This window comes from Onychomys torridus, chromosome 7 (genome assembly GCF_903995425.1).
Source record: "Onychomys torridus chromosome 7, mOncTor1.1, whole genome shotgun sequence".
Lineage (NCBI taxonomy): Eukaryota > Metazoa > Chordata > Mammalia > Rodentia > Cricetidae > Onychomys > Onychomys torridus.
Genome location: NC_050449.1, coordinates 89,469,342 through 89,483,960, shown reverse-complemented (window position 1 = coordinate 89,483,960; position 14,619 = coordinate 89,469,342). Strand labels below are relative to the sequence as shown.

The 14,619-nt window shown below is 44.4% G+C and overlaps 1 protein-coding gene and 1 long non-coding RNA gene across 6 annotated transcripts in view; one reads left to right on the top strand and one right to left on the bottom strand.

Annotated features, from left to right (window-relative positions):
- Positions 1–4,424, top strand: part of Pxylp1 (2-phosphoxylose phosphatase 1) — a 68,104-nt gene extending 63,680 nt beyond the window's left edge. For all 5 annotated transcript variants that reach the window (XM_036192665.1, XM_036192664.1, XM_036192668.1 and 2 more), the window contains one exon: positions 1,344–4,424. In XM_036192665.1, coding sequence (XP_036048558.1) covers positions 1,344–2,281 — 938 coding nt within the window. In that variant the 3' untranslated portion in view covers positions 2,282–4,424. The remainder of the gene's footprint in view (positions 1–1,343) is intronic.
- LOC118587061 overlaps positions 227–14,619 on the bottom strand; it is a 99,132-nt gene continuing 84,739 nt past the window's right edge. Inside the window, exons 4-5 of the long non-coding RNA XR_004945426.1 lie at positions 11,966–12,056; positions 227–3,404 (exon numbers count right to left, since the gene is read on the bottom strand). This is a non-coding gene — a long non-coding RNA (uncharacterized LOC118587061). The remainder of the gene's footprint in view (positions 3,405–11,965; positions 12,057–14,619) is intronic.

Genomic DNA, 14,619 nt, shown 5'->3' with positions numbered 1-14,619 from the left:
AAGAAACAGACTAGGGGCCAGGGAGATGGCTCAGAGGTTAAGAGCACTGACTGCTCTTGCAGAGGACCTAGGTTCAGTTTGGTTTCCAGAACCCACATGCAGGCTCACAACCGTCTACAACTCCAGTTCCAGGGGATCCGACACCCTCTTCTGACTTCCTTTGACATCAGGCACACAAATGGTGCACATACATACATGCAGGCAAATATGAACATGAAATACAAATAAAGTTTTGAAAGGATTATTTAAAAAGAAACAGACCCTGAATGCTAACCTCTCCTGCTGTGCACATGGGGTAGTATCTTAGTGAACCGGCACTTCCCTATCCCATCTTATTGCATAGGAATATATCGGGAGGTAGAAAAGGGAGCTCATCAGGTAAAAGTACCTGCCCCATCTGGGGATGGAACTCTCCAAACTGTTTGGACACCCGAACAAAGATGACATAACTGGTCATACTGCCTGTGTGTCACTCACGTCTCAGAGGAGCCCCACCCATTACTGAGATGGCGTTCCCTCACTTTCTGTAAGCCGGAGGGCAAGCCTGCTTTTTTCTTTTGAGTTGCCCTTTCCTGCTTACAGATAAAGCTTTCTCATTTCGTTAAAAAATCCGCTCATTGTCCTCCAGTGGTCCAAAGCCAAGACAGTAAGTATTAAAGGGAATGTAGGTCTTGTTTCTACCCGCTTCCCACCCATCTCCCTTCTGTGCCCTCCTTCTCTGGAAGCAATCCCCACTGGCTTCTCTACATCCATCCAAAGCTGCTTTATGCACAAGGCAAGCAACTGTGAACACACGTTCTTGCTTTTCCTTCTTTTCCATTTAAAAGGAGCACAATAAACATACTGTCTTCCTTTTGCTCCTTAAACTACTGTCTGGATTTCTGAAATTGCAGAGAACGAGCTAGTTAGATGAGCCTGGAAAGTCCCTGCAGGGCCAGACAGAATGTGGCAGAGGTTAACAGAAGGCCTTCAGTTGGCCATTAAAATGGAAACAGAGTCAAGGAGGGAATGTCCCAACGGTAAGTAGATGGTAAGACGGATTTCATGTAGCCATCCCTGCCTGAGGACTTCTGTGTCCCTGGGCAGTATGCATACACCTGCCCCTGGGTACATGCAAATGACAGGCCCTGGATAGGGAGGCTTATGACAAAGGCTGTCCTCCACACCCCATCCCTACACTAGTTGACACAAAACCGTTCTCATGACTTCTCCTTCCCTGTGGGGAAACAGGCCTCATCCCTTTAACTTCCACAGCTCTCCAACACACCAGAGATGGGTGCTGGTCCTTCGTGGCCCTTTGCTAACCTCATGGTAAGAAGGATTCTGTGTCCCTGGTGTTGTAGGAGTCGTACAGCATCTGCAGAATGGCCAGCTGCTGAGGGACATCTACCTGAGGAAACACAAACTTCTGCCAAACAACTGGTCCTCAGAACAGCTCTACCTAGAGACCACCGGCAAGAGCCGCACCCTCCAGAGCGGGCTAGCCTTGCTCTACGGCTTCCTCCCAGACTTTGACTGGAAGAAGATTTATTTCAAGCACCAGCCAAGTGCCCTGTTCTGTTCAGGAAGCTGCTACTGCCCACTGAGAAACCAGTATCTGGAGAAGGAGCAGCGACGGCAGTACCTCCTGCGTCTGAAGAACAGTGACCTAGAGCGGACCTACGGGGAGATGGCCAAGATCGTGGACATCCCCACCAAGCAGCTCCGGGCGGCCAACCCCATTGACTCCATGCTCTGCCACTTTTGCCACAACATCAGCTTCCCCTGCAGCAGAAGTGGCTGCCTTGGCATGGAGCATTTCAAGGTGATCAAGACGCACCAGATAGAGGATGAGCACGAGAGGCACGAGAAGCCCCTGTACTTTGGGTATTCGCTACTCGGGGCACACCCCATCCTAAATCAGACGGTCAACCGGATGCTGCATGCTGCTGCAGGCTGGAAGGACGAGCTGTTCACCCTCTACTCTGCTCACGACGTCACTCTGTCCCCCATCCTCAGTGCCTTGGGGCTTTTGGAAGCCAGGTTCCCAAGGTTCGCCGCCAGGCTGATCTTTGAGCTCTGGCAAGACCGTCAAAAGCCCAGTGAACATTCCGTCCGGATTCTTTATAATGGGGCTGACGTCACCTTCCACACCTCCTTCTGCCACGACTTCCACAAGCATTCTCCCAAGCCCATGTGTCCTCTTGAGAACCTGGTTCGCTTTGTCAAAAGGGATATGTTTGTAGCCCTGGATGGCAGTAGCACTAATTATTATGATGCGTGTCATGGGGAAGGGGCCTAAAAGGTGTTTAGCACAGTGCTGTTTTCTTGCTGGTTCTGTCCGTTGCTAAATCACAGTGTGGAGTTCTAATGGATGTAGATTAAGTCGGGAGATCATGCCCGTGGTTTCGGACAAACAGGAAGCACACAACAGTATGTTACTTGGTACAAAATAGCCGCTTCACAGAGAAAAAAAGGCCCACTATTATAGCTGTGTGCAGCTTAGAATGCCAGCGTCGGATTCAGTACTCAGAGTTGCCAGTCCAAGCACATATGTGTTTGGGCCTGCCATGGAACCAGCAAAGCTCTGCCAACATTTTCTTAATCTCGGAACATTTACCTTAACCTTGCTGAGTGGAGATTTTCCCAAAGTGACGAGTTCAAAGCAGGGGCGGCAGCCTTTCTATGAAGGGACCAGAAGGTCAGTATCTTCGACTCTGCAGACCTAAAGGTCACCCAGAGTCTCTGTCGCATCTTCTCAGCTGTGCTCTGGTGACGTGGCGACACATAAACAGGTGTGTGTGTGACTATGTTCCACAGACCAAACTAAGTAGGTGGCAGCCAGCTCTGGCTCTCAGGCTGTTTGCTGACCCCTGACCTTTAAAAACAGCCTGTTTGTTACCACTGCCCTTCTGGCACTTTCAGAACCAGCTGGATACCAAGTTGTGCAGCAGGTCCTGCTATAGCTTCTGCTGGAAACACAGCCTGGAGTCTCTGGCTGACGTGGTGACAGACTGATGGGGAAGTAGACAGCGGGTCAGAAGGCTCCTGGGAAATGGTTACAGTACTTGATGCTCATGACCGTGGCACAAAATAGCTTTAAGTGTGTTCTAGGTATTTGTCTGCTGTAGGCTATTGGCTTCAGATGCTGGGATTTTTGTATTCCACTTAGTATTTTTATAGTCTAGGAAAATATTTTCTGAGACCAATTTTAGCTGTGTCCTTATCCCTATAGAAATATCCAATTCGCTGCACCTGCTTGGTGGCTGGAAGGAGGCCAAACACTGAATCGGGACACTTTTTCCCCCTCCAAAAATAAATAACTAATGACTCATTTCCTTTGACAAGCTGTAGAATCGGGTCCATTTTTAGACCATTTTCATCAATTTCAAATGCCAAGTTCCAATTGATTTTTAAAGAGGTTTCTAGGGGAAAAAAAAAACAACTTTGTTACTTGGTAGTTAAATAATCTTTCTAGAGTATTTTCTATATTGAGCGCGATTACAACTAAGTTCGTGATTTCTAGGATATCGGTGCTAGTTCGTCCCAAGACCTGGTCCATGCACGTGGGATTCTCCAGCATCTTGCATTCCTGCCCTTTCTCTTCCTTTTTGTCTGGTGTTGCATTTGAAAATGTTTTGTTTGTAGAAATAAAAATTTTGGAGAATTCTTAGCCTATACTACCACGGTGTGTATCTGTGAGTCACTCAAGTTCTTTACAAGAGAGAAACCGGGTTTTTACATTTTACTTTGTTCAGTGCTAGAAATTGTGAGCTCATTTTCCTCCTCTTTCTCTTATTTAAAGCCTGTTCGGGTTTCTTTTTCCCCCACTCATAAGCTGTCAGATTTAGAATTGCTAAACACAGCTTGAAGATTTAAAAATAAAAGAGGGAATTTTAAAAACACCAATTCATGGTGTCTATTGGTAAGAGTGGTGTAAGAGCCAGCATCCAAATGTATAGGTGAAGGTTTTACCTCCTAAGACATGGGCAATGCAAAGGACAGAATTCTGAAATCCTTCATTCCACGGCGGATTAATTTTAATACAAAATATGAAGCTAAATGTATACAAAGACCTTGTATTCTTAGACATGGATGCATTCCAGTTCTGTCCTGAGATATGTCCCTATGGTGTCAGATCCCTCGGTTGAGTACCCCAAACTGTCCCACATAACTGCACTTCACTTGCCAGGATTTACCTGTGCCTCTGACCAACCAGCCATAAATTGGGGTCTACCTGCCCATCCCTTGGGCTGCTTCAGGGAAACACCAGTTTATTGCCGGGGATAGTGCTGAAGAAGAGTTGCATGTGGTGTGGGGTGGGGTACAGAACTTCCACTACTGTCCTGCTGGGCCACGGTCCATTTACTTCCTGTGTCCAGCTGCTCGGTTCTCCAAACCCTGCTCATTTGAGTTTTTAATGAAGATTTCATCGTATAGACGTAATTGATTATGTCTTTGGCTGTTGGTAATCAATACGACTTTTGACCCTTCCCATCTCTGAAGGTTAGGGGATGGGGCTGAGAGTTCCACCTCTGATTATGCCTTGGTCTGTCCACTGGACAGCCTTCATCTTGGAGCTACCTGAGGCCACCTGCATTAGGCAGGCAAAAAAGAAATCAGTTTAGAAAGGATTTTATAGGAAAATGGACAAGCATCAAACATGTCACAATGTCACATCCTCTGGAGGCACCACTGTGAGCTAGCTGTTCGACAAACATTGCCTGGAAATCTTCTACAGGGATGCACAAATATGGATAATTTAAAAATAGAAACAAGATCAATTGCTCCAGAACTTGCTTTTAAGGGTATGGTTTTGGGGCATGGATAGATAGTTCAGAGGTTAAAGCACTTGCTGCTCTTCCAGAGGACCTAGATCAATTCCAAGCACCCACATGGTGGTTCACAACTCTGGTTCTTGGGATCTGATGTCTTCTGACTTCCGTGGGCACCAGGCATACAATTTGGTGCACATACAAACTGGCAAAACACACTAAAATTGATAAATCTAATAAAGAAAATTTAAATAATGTATGTATTTTAAATTGCTTCCTTTAGCAACAACTTGCAAGTTTTTCTCATTAACTTCTTCAGCGGTATGTCCTGGAGAGATTTCCATCTTGAGATGTGTAGCTGGAGACAGACAGCTCTTTATACAATATAGGTTAGACTAGTATATTTTATAGAGAGACAATATAAAAATTAAACTTTATAGAACATAGATATTCTCTTTAAAAATACATTTCATTATATCTTTTGGTGTGTGATATATATGTGTGTGCACACATGTACATTTCTTTGAGTACAGATTCAAGAGTGTCATGGCACGCAGACTTAATTTTAGCCATTTAAAAAACGTTTTTATTTGAGAATTTCATATAAGATATTTTAGTCATTTTTATTTGAGAATTTCATATAATATATTTTAGTCATATGCAGCCCCATCCTCAGGATCATCCCAGATCCGTTCTCACCGCCCTACCCACCCAACTTCAACTTTGTGCATCGTTTTTTGTGTGTGGCATCCCCCCAACCCCTTCCTCTCTGCTTCTCTCCCCCCTTCCTCCCTTCCCCCTCTTTCCCTCCCTCCTTCCTCTCCCTCTCTGCCCCCTCCCTCCTCCTGCCTACTTTTTCTCATGTAGCCCCAGTGTACTGGCCAGGCTGCTGTCAGGTTTGCGGTCCTCCTGTCTCAGTACCAGTGCTGGAGCTGCAAGTGGGCATGACCACACACGAGTGGGCTGAGCCCTCTTGGTCAAGCTTCACTTTGAACAGAATGAATGATCTTAATTATAGGCTATTAGAGTTTGTTTTAGTGCCAGGAATTGAACCCAGGACATCACACATGCTAGGCAAGCACTCTACCACTGAGCTAGATCCTAACCCTTTTTCTTTTTTAAGAGAGGGTCTTAAATTGCCCAGGCTGGCCTTGAACTCACTCTTTAGTCCCCTATCAGGCCTTGATATTATTGATATTGGTCTTCCTGCCTTAGCCTCCCGAGTACAGGCCTGTGCTACTGGTCTGGTGATAATTAGTAATAATAAATGGCCTACCAAGAAAACTACCGGACTGCTATACTTATTTGAAGGTCTCTGTAGGCACGACAGAATTAGACTTGGAGAAGATTTAGGTAAGTCCTTTTCCCAGAACTCAAGAACTGGTGCAGGAAAGGTGGGGAGAGATACATCTCTGAGTCTTCAGGAGCAACCCTCCACCCAGAATAGGTTCAGCATCCCAGGCTGTGCGGGTTCCCCTTGTGTATTAGATACAATGCAACTGAAAACACGAAGTGTAAATAAAGCCTCTGGGCTTCAACTGGCTAGCGCGGCACCTGCCTGGATCCCCATTGCTCAGGACTAATGAACTGAGAATATTAGGACTGTAATCCTGTGTTAGCGCCTGCCCAGGAGCTAGCTCAGTAGGAAGAGCCTTGCTTGAGGAATCTGCTGAGTGCTTAGTTATGATAAGGCCCTCCTGGCCACAGAAGCTGGCCAACAGCTGAGACTGACTAGCCTTGGTGAGGAAAGCGTCACCAAGAGGAGCAGAACCCCTCAGAGCTGCGATGCCCTCAGCAGAGGATGCCCTCAGCAGAGGAGCTTCCAATGTGTCAGCTGAATGGTCCTGCCTCCCTACATAGTCTCCAGGAGTCTTTGCAGGCCTGAGGAAAACCCTATTTCTCCAGTAGAGGGGGTCGGGGTGCTTCTCTAAACAGAGTTTATCCTGAATCTAGCACAGACTGGCACAACACGTTTCAAGGGCACTGGCTACAATATACCCAGGAGAAGGCTGAGATGCCAAAGACAGGGGGCTTTCCCTATGGTCTCTGTGGCAGTCCTACCCAATATCATATTTGCTGAAGGATGTCAGTAAGTTAATAAAACACGGAGTCACAACAGTTACAAATTTAAATCTAAATGGTCAGGGACTAGTCCAACCCTACTGGCTCGCTGTTTTTCTTAAAAGAAATCATACTTCTTTGCAGTGAGCGATAGTATGCTCAACCACTAGGGGGCAGCATCAAATAAACTTTTGGTCTGGCATAGACAGGCGAGGCGGTTAGATAGTGTTTTAAGAAGTTGACCAACTGTTCCTGTTTAGCTGGCATGGAGGAGTTCTTTGAGTGCTAACAACTGAGAAAGCCTAAGACAAGCTAAAACAAGCCAGTGACGCTAGAGTTACACATTAAAACAAATGTATTGAACCATTCCCATTTTACAGAAAAGCTTGAGTGGATAACTTACCCACTGTATCACAGAGTTGACTGGGTTGCCAACCATGTCCCATCATTTAAAGGACCATGTCCTTAAGCAGGATACCTGATAACACCTCTGAACAATTTGGGTCTGTGTTAGGTTCCCTGCAATCCAAACCTGATCGCCGTGACTTAAGCAAATAAAGCCTTCCATCTTCTCAGATGGGTCCAGGGTGCTGTTGGGAACTCAGATGCCCACTGACATGACATGGCCAGAACAGGGGCTCCTTGAGCCCCTGCTCATTCAGAGGATCCTAAGAAGGCAGGGACTTCATTAGGCACCTTGCTGTTCCAAATGAAGCTACTTTCTAAATCCATTGGTTACTTTTCTTTTGCTGTGATAAAAAACCATGACCAAAGCATCTTTACAAGGAGGGGTTTATTGCAGGCTAGCGTTCCAGACAGAAAAGAGTCCACGATGGTGGAGTAGAGGTAGCAGGCAGCAGGACTAGAACTACCTCTGAGAACTCGAATCTCAGACTACAAACAGGAGGCAGAGAGTGCAATAAGCATGACTTTTGAAATCTCAAAGCCCACCTCCTCCAACAAGACCATGCCTCTTAATCCTCTCCAAGCAGTTCCATCAACTGGGGGCCATGTATTTAAACACACGAGCCCCATGGGGATAATCTCCTTCAAACCACCGCACTAAGGAGGAGGGAACGCTGGGTACAGAGCTGACAGTGAACGCCCCTCTCCAGCTCCCTCCACCAAAGCCAAGGGCGTGTGTGGTGCTTTGCCACACAGACGTTCCACTTTAGGACTTCTTTTCCCACTTGCTAGCAACACTGACTTATTAGGCTTTACAGAGACTTGCCCTGGAAGAGAATATCACTGACCAAATCCTAGGGTAGCCACATACACTGACTGGTTGGAACAATAATTTAATGGCCAGGGAATAACTCTGGGAGCCATGCCCAAATCAGAGTTCTCATAAGGGCAACAGAGGCCACGTGACCTTATCACAGCCCAGCTTCAGCTTCATCATTTCCCTAGACAAAATCAATCCCCTAGAAACGGTCTGTGTACATACCTCCCTCGGACGCTGTTCCTGGGTCTGGTCTGCAGAGGGCAAGCTCATTCTAGGTGCTAAAGTCTCTGCTGGGCAGGGCAGGAAAACTGGAGTCAAGGAAAAATGTCTGTACCATGGAGATGTTTACTGTTTTATTATGGAAGCTAAGCCGTCAGCCTTCTATGTCAGGAGGGCCCGCCTCACTTGAGTTCCACCAACAGTGGATACAAAATATTGGGGGGGGGGCATAATTCTTCTGAACATATATGTTTTTTTTTCCCTGTCATTGTTTTCTAATGCAACCCCTGCTTATCATTTATACTGTGTTGGATGAGTCATCTAGAGTTTTAAGTATAGAGAGGGATGTGTATACATTACAGGCAAATGTAACGCCATATTCTATGAGATTTGAGCATCGCTGCGTTGTGGAGTCTGGGCTATGGAGGGCCTTGCAACCAACCCCTAATGGATATTGAATAATGACTATATATACAAATTAAGCACTAGAAAAATTTAATTGTAGACAGTTCACGGCTAATGGCATACTTATACCAAGACTTAAAATTTACTGAACATCTACCACTGGCTAGAAGCCTTTCACTATTATAGACTGTATTATCTCCCAGAATAAATGACCATTAATTAAGCAAAAGAGAGAGAAGGTCCAAATTAACAAAATTAAAAATGAACAGAGAGACATAAAAGAAACCCAGAAAATCATAAAGGCATACTTTAAAAACCTATGTTCTACCAAGCTGGAAAACATAAGAAATCTATATAAACTTCTTTGTTGTTTGTTTGTTTTGTTTTTCAAGACAAGGTCTCTTTGTGTAACAGCGCTGGCTGTCCTGGCACTTGCTCTGTAGACCAGGCTGGCCTCGAACTCACAGAGATCCATCCACCTGCCTCTGCCTCCCAAGTGATAGGATCAAAGGCGTGCACTGCCGCCACCGCCACGCTGCCACCCCCCCCCCCGGCCTGGCAAAATGGATGAACCTTTACCTGCATCTGACTGACCAAAGTTAAACCAAGATTCAAACAGACCTGCACGGAGACCAAAGTAATAAGAGCATTCCCAACAACCAAAACCCCGGGCTGAGATGCACTCACATCAGATTTCTGCCAGATCATCAAACAAGAACCACAAACAGTGTTTCTCAAATCTATCCATAAAATAGAAATAAAACCTCCAAACTAACCGTTTTAAAGCCAGTATTACTAAAACAAGATTAAAGACACACAAGAAAAGAAAGAAAACTACAGACCAATATCCCTGAAGACCATAGGTGCAAAAATTCTCAACAAAATACTTGCAAGCCAAATACAGAAGCACGTAGAAAAGTTCATCACTGTGATCAAGTTGCCTTTATCCCACAGACACTGGGAAGATTCAACATATGCAAATCGATAACTGTAATTAATAACTCATATAAATGGACTTAAAGACCAAAACTCCATGGCTATCTCAATAGAGGCAGAAAGGGGCCTTCAACAAAACCCAACATCTCTCTGTGATAAAAGCCCCAGAGAGATAAGGATAGACAGAACATATCTCACCATAATAAAGACTATGTACAACAAACGCATGACTACTATTATCCTAAATGTCTGAGACAAATGTGAAGCAATTCTATTAAAATCAGGAACAAGGCGAGGCTGCCCAGTCTCTCCATTCCTAGTCAGTATACTGCTCCAAGTCTCAGCTGGAACAATGAGACAGGAGAAGGAAATAAAAGAGATACAATTAAGAAACGAAGTCTAAGTATCCCTGTTTTCAGATTGTATGATAATGTACTTATGAGACCCCGAAAATTCCACCAGAAAACTCTTAGAGCTGATAAATGCTTTCAGCGATGTAGCAGGATACAAAATTAACATACAAGAAATCAGTTTTTCAACTTATCAGTGACAAACGCACTAAAAGAGAAATCAGGGAAACAATCTTGACAATAGCTTTAAGAAAATAAACAAAATAGGAGTAAACCTATCCAAGGAGGTAAAGGACCCTTGCAATGAAAACTTCAAAACTCGGAAGGAAGAAATTTAGGAAGATATTTGAAGATGGAAAATCTCACATGCTCATGGCTTGACAGAATCAATATTACGAAAATGAGGATCCTGCCAAACGCAGTTTAGAGATCCATTGCAATCCCAATTAAAATTCTAGTGACATACTTCACAGAAATAGAATGAGAAACCTTAAAATTCACGTGGAGACTCCATATGGCTCCAGGTAGACAAAGCAATCCTCAGCAAAAAAGAATAATGTTGGAGGTGTTACAATACCTGGTCTCAAGTTTCACTACAGAGCCATAGTAATAAAAAACAGTGTGGTACTGGTATAAAAACAGACACCTAGATCAATGGAATCTACGAGAAGACCCAGACTTAAAACCTGCCCCATTACAGCCACCTGAAAGAAAAGAAAGCTGTAGGGATGGTTGTCTGTGCCTTACCCTGAAGCACCGCCCCTAATGAGGCAGCAGGTAACTGCTAGGTACCTGCCCCCCTGGGGCGTGGCCCGGATGGGTACCCCTTAAGACCTGGGATGATATATGTGCTCGCTCGCTCTTCGATACCTCTTGGTCTTGGATGCTGGTGCTGCAGATCAAGGCAGAGCTCTCCTGAGAACCATGCTGGATGGTGCCCCCCCCCTCCAGGATTCTGAGGCCAACTCCTTTATTCTTGTTGTGAGTTAAACCCCGAATAAATTCCTTTGACTATCAAATAGACTCTGTGGAACTGTCTCATCAGACAGCGTCTGCAATAAATGGTCCTGAGAAAACTGGCTATCTATGCACGGAAGAGTACAACTAAATCCTTCCCTCTTACCCTGCACAAAAATCAACTCCCAATTGGTCAAAGCCAACTGTAAAATGTGAAACTCTAAAACTGACAGAAGGAAAAGTAGGGAGTATGCTAAAGGGTATAAATAGAACTCTGATGTGGAAATAATCCCAGGAGTGACAAATGAGGGCTCATGAACTAAAAAGCTTTTGTCCAACAAAGGAAACAGTCAACTGAGAGAAGACGCAGCCTGCAGAATGGGAGAAAATCTTCGGCATCCATGCACCCAATAAAGAATTAATAGAAAGAATACAGAAGGAACTCAAGCAACTGAACATCAGGAAAGCGCCTTTAATCCCAGCACTCGGGAGGCAGAGGCAGGCAGATGTCTGTGAGTTTGAGGCCAGCCTGGTCTACAGGCTGTGAGTTCTCAAAAAGAAGAAATACAAATGACTGGCAAACATTTTCTGAAGTGCTGACCGCCATTAGACATCAGGTAAATGCAAATTAAAACTGCTTTGGGATTCTGTCCTGCTCCAGTCAGACTCGCTGACATGGAGAAAAGAAATGAGGACAAATACTGGTGAATAGATGGGGTCAGGGGGCCGCACTCTCTGTGAGTGAGGGTGTAAGTTGGTGTAGTCACCGTGGAAATCAGTGAGGAGGCTACTCAAGAAACCACAATGGAACTGCCATTTGATCCAGCTCTACTACTCCAGGCCATATATCCAAAGACTGTAATACTGCAAAGATACTTGCTAACCCATGTTTATTGCTGCTCCATTCACAAAAAAGTGTAATCAGCCTAGATATCCATTAACAGATGAATAGATAATCAAAATGTGGTATGTATACACAATGGAATTTTGTTCAGCTGTAAAAAATAAAATTAGGAAGTTTGCAAGTAGATGGATGGAACTAGAGAAAGTATACTTACTGTGGTAAGACTCAGGACAACATCAAATATTCTTTCTCATACACGGATCCTAGATGCCAGTCTTTAGATCTGTATGTTTAACTTGGAGTACCTATAGAAACCAAAAAACAGTAAGGAAGGAGGAGGGGTATCTTATGGGGGGGGCTGTTAAACATAGGTAATATGAAAGTGGAGGGGAGAATATTGAGAGTAAGAGCGGTTTAAGGAGGGGTGGGGGTGGAGGACAGGGCGTTGAAGGGATAGAGAGGGAGAGTTAAACAAACAAACCAAAAAAAAAAAAAAAAAAAGGTACATGAATGTAGTGAGTAGCAGCCATTCCAGCCTTGGCCTGGAAGTTCCAACTCCCATTGAGGCTTCAGTAACGGTCACGCCTACAAGGCGGGGCTGAGAGAGGACGCTGAAGACCCAGGATCCAAAGGAGAGGGAACTCTTGGTGCCCGGACCCTGGACTCTGGAGGTAGATCGAGCAGAGTTCTCCAGAGAACACCACCGGATTGCGCCATACCTTTGCCAGACCCTACTACCTACCTATCCCTTCATTTGTAAGTTATCCCACGAAATAAACCTCCCTTTTAACTACGTGGAGTGGCCTTAATAATTTCACCAATACATGAAAATGCCATATGGAAACCTACAAGACTTAGAAGGGAGGTATCTTGCTTAGCTGGGTAACACTGCTCCCAGAAGCCATGAGCTCTCAAACAAAAACTCAGTGCTAAGTGTGGGATCTCTCCTTATACCTTGTTAGTTAGGGAGACCCCAGAGACAACCAAAAACAACAACAAACATAGGGTTAGCCAGACATGGTGGAGCATTCCTTTAATCCCAGCACTGGGAAGGCAGCTGGAGAAGGATCTGTGAATTTGAAGCCAGCCTGGTCTGTATAGTGAAGTTCAGGATAGTGAAGGCTACCCAGAAAGACCCTGTCTCAAAAATACAAAAACAAACAAACAAAAACAAAAACCACAGGCTTTTGTCATTGCTTTTGGCTTCCCAGAAGAGCTAGATGTAAGATCCTGTTGCTGAAGATATAGACAAACCAAATTGGAACTGAATGAGAAGCTGGCTAGCATTCCTAATGCTATAAGGTATCAGCTGCTTTTTCAGCTGTGAGCCCAGTGAAGTATAATACCAACCCACAGGGTAAGATGTGCCCACTGGTACAATTGTGGCATGACTGTTGTGGGCACAACCAACTGCTCTCTGATTGGACTCAAGTCTGATACTGTAAACTCAGTCAAAAAGAAAAACCATTGTTAGGGAGATGATAATCCCTAGAGGGGACATTTATACCACCCACTAAGGGCAAAAGAAGAAATGGGAAGGATACAAGAGCCAGAAGCTACGGAGAAAGGTGGTAAAGTGTGTACGACACAGCCTTTGAAACCACAGGCTCACAGTAGCTGTGGATGCCTGAACTAGACCCACACAAGGCTGGACTTCAATAACCAATCCCAGACTGAGGAGAGGCTCATGGGGCCCTACCCTTCCCTTCCGAACTCTTGGTGACTGAAGGATCCTAGGGAAGGGAAGTCATTATCCTCAGATGTGTAACCACTAGTGAGCCCACCTGATTGCACTGTGTAGTTCCTTACTCATGGTCACACTATGGCCTCAGTGGACTCAGTGGGCCACAAGGCAAAACCAAAAGATATGACCATAGGAAAAGACATGTAGAAAGGAGTGAATGGGTGAGAGGGAGATTTTAAAAGGGTAGGGAGTGAAATTAATCAAATGTATGAAATTGTCAAAGAACACATTTAAGACTAATTAACAACATTTGGTATTATTCTTATCAAATGCTTCTCATAATATATATTTACAGTGAAACTATAATTAAAATGTGTATGACACTTGCTTATTACACATTCAGGCAGAGCAGGGACATGTCTGTATGTGATGGCTAAGCAGTCCTCTATTGTGCCTGCTTATTTGTGTAATAGATAAGCAAAACACACCACATCTCCCAACATTTGAAATCATGCAATACTAACACAAGGCTCCAAAGAAAATAACTGAAAATTGCATTAAATGCTGCTCTAATTATGAATGATTGCTATGATAAAATAAATAACATCATGTGTGTATTTTTAATGAGCTTTGTTTTGAAAAACTAGACAGTAGAAATAAATCTTAAAGTACGAATCATAGCAAAACTATCAATTCTTTTTTTAAAAATTTATTTATTTTTATTTCATGTGCATTGATGTTGTGAGCTGTCATGTGGGTACTGGAACTTGAACGCACACAGGTCCTCTGCAAAGAGCAGTCAGTGCTCTTAACCACTGAGCCATCTCTCCAGCCCCCTAAAACAAGTAATTCTTTGAGATCTGGGGGATACATTAGCAAAACTACAGATGTGAGAACCCCTCACCAGGAACAAAGGTCTCTTATTTGTTGGGGGGATAAGGCTGGGAAGTAGGTCTAAGAAGTGCAGAGAACCAATGCAGGCAGCGAGTAAGAAACCAACTTTGTAGTGAGCTGGCCAGCTGGCTATTTTCTGAATGACTTTGATTTTTTTTTTTTAACTGAAATGCTTCATGTGTTTTCTCAGAAATTAATCAAAAGATTAGTGTCCAGCACATTTAGAAACCCAAAGCGGATGCTGAGTGACAAGAGGTCACTTCCCATGTGGCATTTTAGAAACTTAGTAA